The 14,144-nt window shown below is 41.0% G+C and overlaps 1 protein-coding gene across 1 annotated transcript in view; it reads right to left on the reverse strand.

The window, feature by feature from the left end:
- Positions 1-4,785: 4,785 nt before the first annotated feature.
- LOC130915836 (potassium/sodium hyperpolarization-activated cyclic nucleotide-gated channel 3-like) overlaps positions 4,786-14,144 on the reverse strand; it is a 72,595-nt gene continuing 63,236 nt past the window's right edge. Inside the window, exon 8 of the mRNA XM_057835957.1 lies at positions 4,786-10,923. Coding sequence (XP_057691940.1) covers positions 9,473-10,923 — 1,451 coding nt within the window. The 3' untranslated portion in view covers positions 4,786-9,472. The remainder of the gene's footprint in view (positions 10,924-14,144) is intronic.

Raw genomic sequence — 14,144 nt, forward strand, 5'->3', positions numbered from 1 at the left:
AAGAGCAGTGTTGGGCTTGTTACTTTAAAAAAGTAATTAGTTATAGTTACTCACTACTTCTTCCAAAAAGTAACTGAGTTAGTAACTGAATTACTCTATGGTAAAAGTAACTAGTCACCAGCAGTGTCTATCAGCAGTGTAATCTGATTACCCTCTTCAGTAATGAGTAATTTAACGCATTCATTTTTCCAAGTCAGTAATCCGATTAAAGTTAGTTTCCCTAATGCCTGTGCATTACTATTTTGTTTTTGCCTCATAATCTATGTAGAATGAAGAAAAAAAAAAAACGGGTCACGTGTGTTACGATGCTGTTTGAGGCTGTCTGCCACGGCGGTCAACAACATAGCATTCTGACGAGGCAGCGAGGCTAACAGTGAAAGGCAGGATATATACCGCAAATGGATGCCTTTGCTCACTGGAAATACAGCCATTACTTCACATTTCTGTCCAGTAAAGATGACAAAAATATCTCCGTGTGTTGCAAACTTTGCGCTGGCTGTAAAAGACTGTCGGCCGCTAAAAACGCTACATTCAATTCAACAAGGAAGCACTTGGAATTACAGGACAACGCGGAATTACAGGACAACGCGACAAAACTCGAAACAAAGTTTGTAACCAGCCTTTATGCACATTTTATTGTCAGTGTTTGTAACCATAGGCGGAGTTTTACTTTTGTGGGGCTCGGGGCAAAGCATGTTGATGACTGAAACAAAAGTCAAAAGTTTGGACACACCTAAACATTTTTACGTTTTATATATTTTCACTAAATCCTCTCTGAATACATCAAAACTATGAACGAACATGTGGAATGCCAAAAAAAAAGTGAAATAACTGAAAACGGGTTTTATATTGTACATTCTTCAAAGTATCCACCTTTGAGGTGTCGCCAAACTTTTGGCCAATACTGTAAATATACATATATATAAAACTGTTCAAGCTCAGTTGTTGTTGGTTGCGTTTGAAAGCATTGTAATGTAAAAGTACATTTTTGTCAAAAAGTTACTCAAGTAAATGTAACGGAGTACATGTAACTACCCACCTCTGGGAAAGACTACACCTGGTATAAATGACCATAATGTGAAAGAAAAATTTGCTCAACACATTTTGATACTGTATGTTGACAGAAAATTTCTTAGCCCTTCGATAATGGAGAAAATATTGTTTAAAAACATTATGCAATTTCATGATACCCATGTGCATACACACTGATAGACTCAAGCAAAGGATAATGTTAATAATGTGCATTAATGATGTCACGAGGAAGGACAGGGAATCTGGTGTACTCTAATTTGATTGGCTAAAATAGTACCAGTCTGCCCCATGTCAGGAGGCCACTTCCCGGAAATGCCATTTAAAAAAAAAAAATCTGTACTATTACATATCAGCAGGGGTGAAAGTGGGCCAGAACGCTCAGGAACGCAGTTCCGGTATAAGATTCAGGGCCAGAACGCAGTTCCAGTATAAGATTCAAGGCCGGAATGCTGTTCCGGTATAAGATTCAGGGCAGGAATGCTGTTCCGGTACATGGTGGTTTGACTTCAAAAATATGACGGCAACTGTCAAAATGCTATGTAAAAAAAAAAAAAAAATGCTAAGCTGCCACACATGAATTTCATCTCCAAGAAGAAAACAATCTACCAACATTAGATTTACAAACACAAGTGTTAACAACAAGCATAATAAAGTGCTTGTGTAGCGTAATCCGTTTATTTATTATTATTTTTATTCCACAGACGGCATGGAGGTTTCCCCAGCTGCTGCAGTTATCTGAGTCTGACGACGATGAGTCACGTCAATGTGCAAAGCAAAACACCTGGACTCATTTATCCGTTCAATTGGCTGACATACTGACATGTGATCAGCAGAGATAGTTAGCCCTGATTGGTTCAAATGTGCTTGTTTTACAGAACAGCAAAATAAAAAAAAGGTTGTTGAATTGATGCGACAAAAAAAGGGCAATGCAACATAAAATGGATCAAATCTTTAAGAGCAACGAAAGAGTTGAGGAGGCTTATTTATCATATTTAGTTTCATTTGCTCTGATGGGGAGGTTCAGAACATCTTAGCTGTCAATGTGAACTTTGGACTTATATTTGTTCATACTGTATATGTTAGGCTACTTATTCATTTCTTTATGATTTAAAAAAGTCAATGTGTGCGCGATATTCAAAATATATTCCATTTCACTCTGCATAATATACGTAATTTGTACTTATTTTTCTGACTGTATGTTACTTATATCTTTATTATGAAAAAATAATAATGAAATGTTTACATTAACTTCAATTTTAATATACATCCTATGTTCTTAAGTGGTTAAAATTGAGATTTGGCATTTAGTGTGTGAGGAAATGAGGGAAAGTAAAAATTAGGAGATGGAGGTTGGGGTTATTGCTGTTTTTGTTTTGCAAATCATTGAAAAAATACAATTATGAATGAAAATCAGTTTTTGTATGTGTTATAGAAATAACTGTGCTAAAACAGTTTTCTTTGCATTTCAGTAGTTAAGAACTTTGACCCCCCCCCCCCCCCCCCAAAAAAAAAAAAGAAAAAAGAAAAGAAATCAATAAAATTTCTGGCTCCGTGGCGACCTTCACGTCGGGGAGTTCCGGCATGAAATCCTAGCCACTTTCACCCTGCATATCGGAAAAAGGAAATTGTTTTTTCAAATCATGAAAAAATTTTCTTTCTCCTAGGATGTGCATGCTGATGATTTTCTGCCCTTCGTAAAAATCAAAAATCGAAAAGTTTGGATTTCTACAGTTTAAAAGTGATTTAAGATTTATTTTTTAGATTGTGCAACAAAAGGCAACAGAAAGCATTATTAAGCAGATAATCATTTATTGCATTGAATTCCATACCTAAATTCATAAAATATAGCTTACGTACTGTACATAGGAGATGGAATCCTCAGATTTTAAAGGCATCTAAAAAAACAACAACAACATATAAAAACCGCAGACTGCCAGGTACACTCATACCTTGCACCCACAGTAACCTTCTTGTCAAACTGCACTCATACCTCTGGTGTTGTGGGCTTGGAGAAGAATAGTAATGAGGAATTGATCGAGCCCACCGGAGAAGGCTGCTCGGTGACCCGCGGCATGACTTGGTTGCGGCGGAACGCATCCCAAAGATCGCTAAACGAGGCCAAGGATGCAGAGACATGACGGATCATGAATCCTTAACAGCGAGGTGCAACTAAACAAAACGTAGGATGGTTTATACTTTGTGATTCCGAGACACAAAAGAAGTAAATGTGCAGCTGTGTCCAAGTAAGTTGCTTTTAGCCCTTTAATTGGTGTGGGAAACATTCATGTTTCACTGTGTCACTGCCTAAATGTGCCAGCGATTTGTTGCCTTTAGTTCATCATCGAGTGCTTCGATTCTCAGTACTTGCTTGTAATTGAAGGCGTGGATATACAAAAAGCATGGCTTAGGTGTCCTAACTGTCCTCAGAAAAGGTTGCAATAGAACAGTGAAGTGAGAGTCACGCTGCCTCTTTCACGCAGGATTATCTTCCTGATGACCTACATGGTCCACCCACATAGACAAACACTACATTCACTAGTTTTACAAATATGATCGGATTTATGTGGCCGTTCGGCTGTGCAATATTGTTGAAACAGCTTGGAAGACATATAGACTTCAAACAAGAACATCCTCTATTTTCAAGACTTGTTGTAGTCGGTGGGTCTGCATGTCAGACAGGTTTTGGTTAGAGGTATGACCGAAAATAGTTGAAAATGCATTGCTTATTGGTCGTGAAGACCGAAAGATTACCACTGAATAGGGTGAAGTACCTCAGTCTTCTTTTGACGATGTCATCAAAACACGGCAAGAAGCAACACGCTGGCTGACGCTGTGCTGTTTCACTAACACTACTGGCTCACAACCAACAGGTCCACGGTTTGGTACCTCAAGTATTTTGAGGTATTAAAGAAATATATAAATGATTAAATAAAGGAAAATAAAATACATTTGCTTCATCACTAATACAAGCTCATTCTGAAGTTACTGAAGTGTCTGAAGCTTTCCATTGATGTCCCGCGTCACATTTCATTGTTTAATTATTAATATATGAAAATCACTACATGTCTCACGCACAGCATCTCTCTGCCTTTACCTCAATTGCCGACTCACCAAAAGTTATGCCGGACTGATGACTGGGTCTGAACAACTTAAGAAAAAAAAAAAAAAGTTTTTAAAAAACGCTACCAAATTATCAAACCACAGGTCAGGTCTTCAAGGACAGCAACTTGCTACACCAGAGCCCCCCTTCTCAATGCAGAGTACTCTGCCAAATTCCAACCAGTGCAGCAAGGTTGGCGCTTACTCAGAGGAATAGAGCCCAGAGTCCCTCCAGCGTTTCAGAGGTGTTCTCTTGAGACTTGTCATGATTGGACATGGCACACAACCAGTTTCCTCAAGGAAGGATCTGAAAAACTGACCACACATTGACCCAAGGGCGTAGGTTTGCATAGGGACGGTAGGGGCATAACACGACCATCTTTTCAGGATGCTCAAATTGTCCCCACCAACTTTTAAGCAACCTTGTTTGCATTTTGTAATGAGTTCAGTTATACTAGTATATGTAATTTAGACTGTCTTCCCATATGTTGTAAGGATAGAATTGACCCTGCCATTATTAAGCTAATTATTTTCATTATGTTCAGACTTACATTTATCCCTTTTTACTTGCTGAATGTGCCAATCCACCCCCCCCCCCCCAAACGCAGGTTTGGTTGGCGGATGACTTGCCTCCGCCCCCCCAAAACACACACAGACACACATAGCCCCGACAGATTCATGTCGACAACACGTCGCCCCCTCTGCCCCCTTCGAAGGGGAGGAATATTAGAAGTTTTTTTGGCCAGCAGGAGCTTCTGCATGTACTGTAAAAAGACGTCAATGTTGTGGACGTGGGGGAAACACCACTAATTTTGCTACTGACAGTCCAACCTGCATCAGAGTTAGCATAACATTAAACTGTGTGAACATGCAAAACTACTGCGGTCAGGACTTGCCTGGTATATGTCTGGCGACCGTCCGGCGGATCGAATTCCGAGGGCGGAGCAAGCCACAGCAAACAGACAGCGGAGTGGACCAATCAGCGACGGCAGACGTGACGTTGTTAAAGCGACAAGTAATTAGCATGAGCGGAGAATGGAGAAGTTTATTCAACATGGCTAGCGCGAGCCATGTTGACTGTTCTCAATGACTTGTTTCGATGTGTTTTTGGTCATTTAAAACTGGTTTTACCGCGGATTGGAACATATTCTCGGCTCTCCCGTTCGCCATCTGTGCTGTTGGAGACACGACTTTCGGCGCGCAAGAGTGACGTTACTCGTTAAGAACACGTCACGCAAATAAACGAATCTGATTGGACGATTGATTTTGTACCTTGCTCGAGAGGCCGTTAATGGGCTGGGTCCCAGACTATTTCTCACAGTGTTTGAAAAATACAGGGAGAATAGTCTGGCTGTGCTAGGCAAGGTCAGAGCAGCCTCCACAAGCAATAACGAAGTCAAGCTAGCCATCCCTCATTTGGATCATTGTTTGCATTATGTGCATTACGGTAATGCAACGTGGTGGCTTCAGAGTCCAAGTCCCTTTATTTAACATGAACATTAAATGACACAAGAAAAAAATCTGTGAAATTAAATCACACATCAGAATTTCATGAGAGTACTTTGGTTCAAGCCTTGGGAAGTCGAGTATGCCTCAGATGTAGATCAGTCCTTGGATATCTTGATATGTTATATCGTCCCTACCAATGTTGAGACCAAACCTACGCCCTTGCATTGACCACACCTGAATTTGTCTTCCTCTCAATTTCAGGAACAATCTTTCCCTGTTTCCTGAACAAGACCTTGACCGCCTCTATCTGAGGACTTCAAACTCACATGGGGTGCATTTCACTCTTCTTTAAAGACCAAATGTGAAGTAATTTCATAAATTGCCAAATAGGTTCACAATTAAAGTAATTAAACATTGCTCAACAAATAAAGCATGAAAAAAATAATTTATATGTTGTATATTTTACAAAATAATCGCGTTTCCGAAGTTCGAGCCTGAAAGGGGACGAACCCGGAAGTGATACGTCACACCAAGAACAGCGATGGCAGCGCTCCATACTGCCGCCATACAAAGCCCTTCAAACAATGATTCAAACAGCGATATAAGGGATAGATCGCAAATGAGGAGATCCAAGTTTTTGAAGAGTTGGAGGAAGAGGAGGAGGTTGGAATTTTATGTTGGACCTTACATGTATTAGCCAGACGCTAATCAGGATGCAAACAATGTTCCCACACGACCTGACATGTAATGGGACAAGACTCATCGAGATTACAAGATTGGTAAGATATAGGCTGTTATTATTTGTAGGATTTGAAGATGCAGGAATTGGCACATAATTTTATTTTTTTGTCTGATTACATTGTTTAAAAAAAATAATAATCAGACTTCATGTTCAAGCAGTTAGCCTACTCGTTACTAGAGTATTCTTTTCAGCAAATATTTTCGGACCCTCTGACGAACGCGACAGTGTTCGCCGAAACATGTCAGGTAAATAAACCACCTACTATAGACCCCAATCACATTACTTCACAACTCCGCCCCCCTGACTTGAGCCGCCATAATGTCCGTCAGCTCATCGTGTTTACACATTATCGCTACGTACATTCATCTTATTATGGCGTTTTTCTGCTCGTTAACATTAATAATCAAAACAGTGAAGGCGTGTGTGGCGGTTGGTTGCAGTAACAGAGAAGATAGACGGAGACACTTGAAGTTCTACCGTATTCCGAGAGACCCGAAGAGGAGAGCGAGATGGACTGCTGCAATTCCACGAGAAAACTGGGCACCAAACGATCACCGTGGACTATGTAGTAGTCATTTTATATCTGGTAGGATGCATTTAATATTTTTTAGAGGGTTTTGGGCTGACAACCACAATTAAGATCATTGCGAGGCTAATCGCTGACAACATACAGTTTCAAATTCAAGATGTTTATTTCTTCCACCATCATTATTTTTTGAATAATATTTACCTGGTACCAAGTGAAAGAAGCTGGCCTCGTCTACGGATCATCAGTTAAACAGGGGTGTCCAAACTTTTTGCAAAGAGGGCCAGATTCGGTGTGGTAAAAATGTGGGGGGCTACCTTGGCTGATTTACGTAGAACAATATATTTAAACAAATTATAGCAAGCCCTTCTGTGTGTCACATTTGCTTTATTATTATTTTTTTTTAATTCATAATTTCAACAATCTCGCCTTTGTGGCGTTCGCTTTCGACCCTCGGCCTCTTGCGAAATACTGCTGCTATGAAATTAAACTAGCTTCAAGTTGCTTTAATTTCTCGCTGTGTATCTTCCCTGTAATTTTGTCGTACATGTCAGCGTGTCTTGTTTGGTAATATCGCCTCACATCGAACTCTTTGAAAACAGCGACTGTCTCTTTGCAAATGAGGCAGACACAGTTGTTGCGTATTTTATTGAAGAAATAGTCCAATATCCACCTATCCTTGAAGCGTCGGCCATCGCAGTGAACTTTAAAAAAAAAAAAATTTATTGATTGTCGCCATTTTAGAAAATTGGAAGTAAAGGGTCACACGGGGTAATGTTGCTTAGAGTGCTGCTCTTAAAGTTTTTTAAACTTTCGTGAGAATAGGCTGAGTTTCTGTGGACAAGATAGTTGTAGATATCAGGGTGGCAGATGTCAGGCAGAGACGGCGAAGACAGCGGGTCGAAAAATATTGGTTTAGGCATCAAATATGGATCTGGCGAATGGATCGACCGAAGCTTTTCCACATAACGCCTTTAATGCAACACATCCAATGAGTTTACAGCGTCTGAAAGCATCGGGGCTTCCATGAATTGCACTATAAATTGCATGATAAATTGAGACCATTGAGATTACGGACACACAATGACGGACAATATGGCGGCACAATACAGCGACACGCCATTGTGTGACGTTGGTGATTGGGATCTATTGCCTGGGATAAAAGAAAAGTTTTGACGAATCCCCGATCGTGTTGTGGAATGAACAGTAGAAGCTAGCGACGTTAGCTTTTATTTACCTGACATGTTTCGGCGAACACTTCCGCCTTCGGACCCTCTGACGAATGCGGAAGTGTTCGCCGAAACATGTCAGGTAAATAAATCACCCACTATTGCCTGGGATAAAAGAAAAGTTTTGACCAACTTATAAGTGTAGGCAAAATGAACTCAATACAACTATGATCGGGGATCGCCACGAGTTAGCTTTCGGCTAATGTCGCTACCTTCAACTGTTCATTCCACAACAGTTGGCAGCTCTGCTTTGACAAAGTCATCAGTCATCTACTTTTTGGGAAATCCTTGATCATTAGCCGACCGGTTGAGGAAGCAGGCATCATCGAAGTGTTTGCAGCAGAGAACACTACTCGATGATGGCGTGAAATTCATTCGCTTCGTGCGAACGAAAGATGTCCATTTACATGCTCTGCTATCCTTTGGCCAGTCATACAAGTTTTCTTTAGATTGAGAACAATACATTGCCACACACCGCCGTGGCATCTTACCGAGAAGCAATGCAACAATACTGTTCTATGGTGGACTTCCCTCGCAGTTCTCTGTGTGACGTTATTTCCGAAGATTTCCGAAGATTGTCGAAGAAAAGCATTTTCGTTGTCAAGGGCTTTGCTATGGGTTAAACAAAGAATCTGGAAGGGTTGGATTAAAAAACTAAAAACAAAAATATGCTTAGAATTGTTTAGCCATTGATATTATTCAAAAACATGGTTGGCCAACCTTACTTCACATTAGGTCTTTAATTTAGAACCGCAACCTCCGATTAGGTGGTATTTTCTCATCTGCGCTGCAAACTATCATATCAAACCTGAAGTTCAGACACCTCTATATCAGTTGAGTCTGTCTCAGAATTTGGTATGCCCATTCTATAGATCCTTTGTGAAGTACAACATCCACCGTGGATAAGTTTGGCTTACTGCTGGTGACGCAAACATTATGGGGGGGGGGGACATCAAAGTGCACCAGAGCCTCTGAAGTTCTCTTTGTGTAACACTGCATTCATAGCTGAGAAGAGGGTAAAGGGTATTATTAGGTTTTCGTTGTATCATATACTTGAGAGAGCTGTAAATGAGTGAAGACAAAAGGTTGCAAGGAAAACATGGTTAAACAGTGGAAATAATCACATTTTGCGTATATAGTAGACCTAACATGATAAAGTCATACTTTCAGGGAGTGCTACAGTATGTAGCCACCAATGGGACTAAATTTAAAGGATAAACATGCTATAGAAATAGTCCATTAATACCTGCAATTCATACATTCTGTGTTGGAAATCTGCAATCAGATAATAAATCACACACCCTCCTATATTTGAAGGAGAAAAGCAGGGCTAAAAAGGAGTGCCAAAGACGAGGGTATTGAGTTGTAGTTATCAAAAGAAGGGGTGTCTGAAAGTCACAAACTGGAGGGAAGTTTAGACTCATTGCGCTGATTCTCAAGGGTTTTTGAGTTCACATCTATAAACCTGTTCCGAGGTTCAAGTCCTGAATATGCCCAGGTAACAGAAGTGGTGTTACCCGGGATCGTTGCCTGGGGTTTAAAAGTTGCTAGTGGGGAAAAGAAGGGACTCTGTGCTCCCTCTGCCTCCTCTGGAGTGATAACCAAAAGTCTATCTTGCGTGTGTTGTGGAGAGCTGTAAGAGCCTGAGATGGTTTTTATTTCCTGGGTAAAGAGCTTAGCTGGTGACTCATTGCCCTCCCTGATGGTGCACCCTAAACGAACAGGGCATGAGGTCTGAACTGTAAGGGGGCTGTCAGAGTCTTGAGCCCGGTAGGGCTCACTTTGGTGAACAGTCCTTCTCCCAGGACTCTGTAAGCTAGGACTATGGAGAGGAGGCGTGTAGCAAGGCGAGGCTTCCGCAGAGCCATACTGCATCAGGGAGGCGAGTGCAGACTGCTCAGGAAGAACCTGTGGCAGGAAAACTGAATTGAGGCCAGCTAGGCTGTGCTGCGCCAGAGAAGCCGCAACCCCGTCTCCATTTGCTGATGATCTGCTAGAGTATTGCGTGCTGGTGATAATGGGAAAATGTGGGAAATTCATAGCACTGGCGATCCTGCCCACACTGCCATGACTGGACCCCATCTGCTGCACCATGTTGTGAGAGCTCTGCTGCAGCTGGCTTAGAATCGGGCCAACAGAGCTGGAGATCAGAGGATTTAGGGCGCAAGAAGAGGGGGCTGGGAATCTCCGAATCTCTTGGAAGGGCTGCGGGTGGAGCTGAGCAGTGCAAGCGTAGGAGACAGCAGCCCGGCTTACAGGTAAGACTGAGGCGCAGTGGGGAGGGTGGTGGGGCGGTTGTTCCGGAGGGGCCAGGGGCTGGATACTGCTAGTGAAGATGGGCTGGGACGTCACAGTGGACAAGTGCCTGGTAGAAAGATGTGGAGGGCTGATAGAGGTGAGAGTGGGACTTTCAACCTCTGCACGGAATTTGCTTGAACCAACGGGAGAACTGGGAACTGACCCGCAGACACTAGATGGCGCCGCTCCAGTATGGGTTCTTTTCTGGTAGCCAATAGGGTCTTTTAGGGAGCCTGTAACCAGAGGATGATGAAAAAGGATCGGAGGCAGCTGGGAGTGGTGAGCTAAAGCTAGTGCTAATGGCGTCGTGGCTGCAGCGGCCTGGAGTGGCGCCTGAACTAGAGGGGCCCAGATGACTGGGGTGGCTGACGAGGAAACAGAGGGGTTGTCCAAGATCTGTGTGTTGCTGGTCTGGATCAACCGTGTGCACTGAGCCATATCGCGGTCATGCTGCACTATTCTTTGGATGATTTCACTCTCTTGGAGGTTTAGTGTCCCTGAACTTTGGTGATGTTGGACTTTGTGCTGAAGAACAGAGTTCCTCTTCCCTGTTGTTAAAGACAGGAAGAAATATACATGAATTGTTGTAGACAAACGCAATTAATTACCAACAGGTAACTTCTAGTTGAGTGATTCGGAACAAGTGTGCAGCACAATGTTGATGTCGCACAGCAGTCAAATCTGAAAGAACATGTTGCCTTGACTACGAGTGCAGAACCTTCTGCGTTTTTTGAGGCATGAGCCATCATTTGTTTTACAGTACAGATCATGAGTTATTCAAGACAAAGGCATAGCCAATCGAAATATGTGTTATTAACCTAGACTGACCGTTTTTTATACGGACAACATGGGCAGCCCCTCGGGCCCGCTTGTTCAGAGGTGCTCTAGCACAGGTAAAAACAAAACATCTTTTTTGGGCTGGGCAGCACTGTCAATGACAATCTGAAGGCGTCCAGTTAAATTATGACAAATTGCGCTCTCTGCTGGACAAATTTTAGTAAACTTGCTCCTTGTTAGAGGAGACCTAAATGATGCTCATGTCATAAATGGCCAACCACAGCAGGAGTCAGAAGTCCTGATGTCACTGACTCAGCCACGCACCCATAAAAGCTAAATAGTGTATGTGTTTGTGTATGTGCTTCACTTTTTAAAACCAGTATATTCCTTTCTTCCTTTTAATTGATGTTTGATTCTATTTTTATGCGTCAATTTTATACAATAGAGCAGGGGTGTCAAACCAATTCCACAAAGGGCCAAGATGGTCCTGGATTACATTTCAACCAAGACCGCGCAAATAGATTAACCAATGAATTTTCTGCTAAAACAAGCAGCGTCTGACAGCAATCAACTAATTAAACTTCTAGGAGATCAGATTGGTGAAAAGATGCCCTCTTCATTGGTTGGAACGAAATCAAGGACCCTCTTGGCCCATTGTGGAATTGGTTTCACACCCGTTCAATACAGTGTTAATTTGTATTGATTAAAAAGGTGTTTTTAGGGGCACAACAATAGATTAGTATCATTTCAACTTGTTCATTTCATTCATTTTCCTTAATGAGGAAATTTGTTTTCATTTCAATCGAGTTAGTAGTTTGGTCACCAAACACATTAAGTTCAGTCAATAGTACTCTCAATTTTTAGGAAAATACTTCACCTTCCCAAAATCACGTAATTATGTTTCTATTATAATCCAGTGAATGCAGAAATAACCTGTAACACTCCGTTACATATTTTCCACACGTATTGATATTGAAGATGCGATGCGACTGCAGCTGCAAGCGACCCTCACCGCCCTCTGCCTGTGCGTCATCGATAGTCTCTGATTGGCTATGAATTTGGAGGGCATTTGAAAATTTCTGGTCTTTTCTGAGTGCCAACTGCTTCCCATATTGCTTCTTTTTTTTAGTTATGTCCCGGAAATCATGCCGAGAGGTATCATAAAGCATGTGCTGGTCGCACACTGCTAAAATGATACGTTCCTCCATGTCGACAAAGTGTGGCATGTAGATGTCAATTTCCGGGTTGGCTAGTGTCCTCGCAGGTATTTGTCGATCAATAAATCAGTTGCCGGTTGTAGGACCAGTTGTAGTATTATGCCTAATACGGCATAATCATTAGTAGGGCCGCAGCTATCGAATATTTTAGTAATCGAGTATTCGAATGAAAATTCTATTGATTAATCGAGTAATCGGATAAAACTTTTTTAGGTAGAGAGCAATTATAAATATACATGAGAAATCAAGACATTTCATCTAATATTGAACCATTTTCAGTCAATCATCTTACAGTATTTTCGATGTAAATTGACAAAAAGTAGGGCTGCAGCTATGGCTTATTTTAGTTGTCGATTAATCAATGAACTAGTTAGTTCGAATAAACGAGTAATTGGATAAGGAATATGAAAAATTAAAATACCTGGGCTGAGCCTTAAACGGTATTAAAAAAAAAAAAAAAGGATCTATGTACAACAAAAGAACAATGGCTAACTTACATCCAAAAGTCCATTAGCTTAAATGCTATAAAACGCTAACGCTTTTTTTTTTTTTTTTTTTACAATGTACTTAACAAATGGTTCAGACACATATTCCCACAAAAACAAAAAAAAACAGCTGAATATACCAATAATCTTCATTACGAATGCATTAGAAAAAACATTAGCTCAAACAAAAACTTGGCTTATGTTGGTCTTAACATGGAGCAGATGGATTCAGACATGTGAAATGAGGCAGACGAGAGGGCAGTGTATCCACCCAAATCAATAAAACTAAATGCAAACACTTTCAAAATAAACCATTGCAGCGCCACTTTAATTAAACGAATACTCCAAGCAGCAAAATTAAATTCGAATCTTTTTTTTCCCAATCGAATACTCGAGTTAATCGATTAATCGCTGCAGCCCTAATCATTGGACAATTTCATCTTTCTTCAGCGATTCACACATTGAATCAGATTTAAATGTTTTCGTTTTCGCGGAAGATGGTTTTGAGGACGATATACAGTATATGCTGACGACAACAGAAATCTTCCCGATATTATTGATTAGTACACATACGTGCCAGAGGCAGAACCTCCAGCAGCCGACGCAGTCACCGACGGTGATAAGAGACTGGTTGAAGTAAGCCGTCAACATTCTGGAAAATTGGTTAGGATCTCCTAAAAACACTTTTGTGATATTCAAGTAACATTCAAGATATGGTCATGGATGAGAGAAATGCTTTGTTTGCCTGCCTGCCTCCTTGTCTAGCTTCACCAAAAACCCCCAGTCCAGGTTCACGAATATCGCTCGACGTTTAATGCACAAATCTCACCCACCCTTATATAAGTGCATCCTTTTTGGAAAAATCCTAACACTGATACCCCTACATCTTTGTTTCCAACACTCTTGCATCCACCAAAAACGCCAAACATAGTTTGTCATTTTATGGCGGACAGTTTACACAATTATGCCTATACGAAATGGCAGACTCTCTACATTGGACTGGCTTAGTTGACGTCATTTCCGAAAATTAAAAAGAGTACCCGGTCACGCCATTTGATTTTTGATTTGTTATAGGGCTGCAGCTATCGAATATTTTAGTAATCTACTGAAAATTTTATCGATTAATGGAGTAATCGGATAAAACATTTTTTTTTAGCTAAAGAGCAATTATAAATATACATGAGAAAACAAGACATTTCCTCTAATACTGAACCATTTTCAGTCAATCAGTGTCTTTATTTTCGATGTACATTGTTGAAAACAGCCAACAATTGCATCTCAGATGGGACT

Source organism: Corythoichthys intestinalis, chromosome 5 (genome assembly GCF_030265065.1).
Source record: "Corythoichthys intestinalis isolate RoL2023-P3 chromosome 5, ASM3026506v1, whole genome shotgun sequence".
NCBI lineage: Eukaryota > Metazoa > Chordata > Actinopteri > Syngnathiformes > Syngnathidae > Corythoichthys > Corythoichthys intestinalis.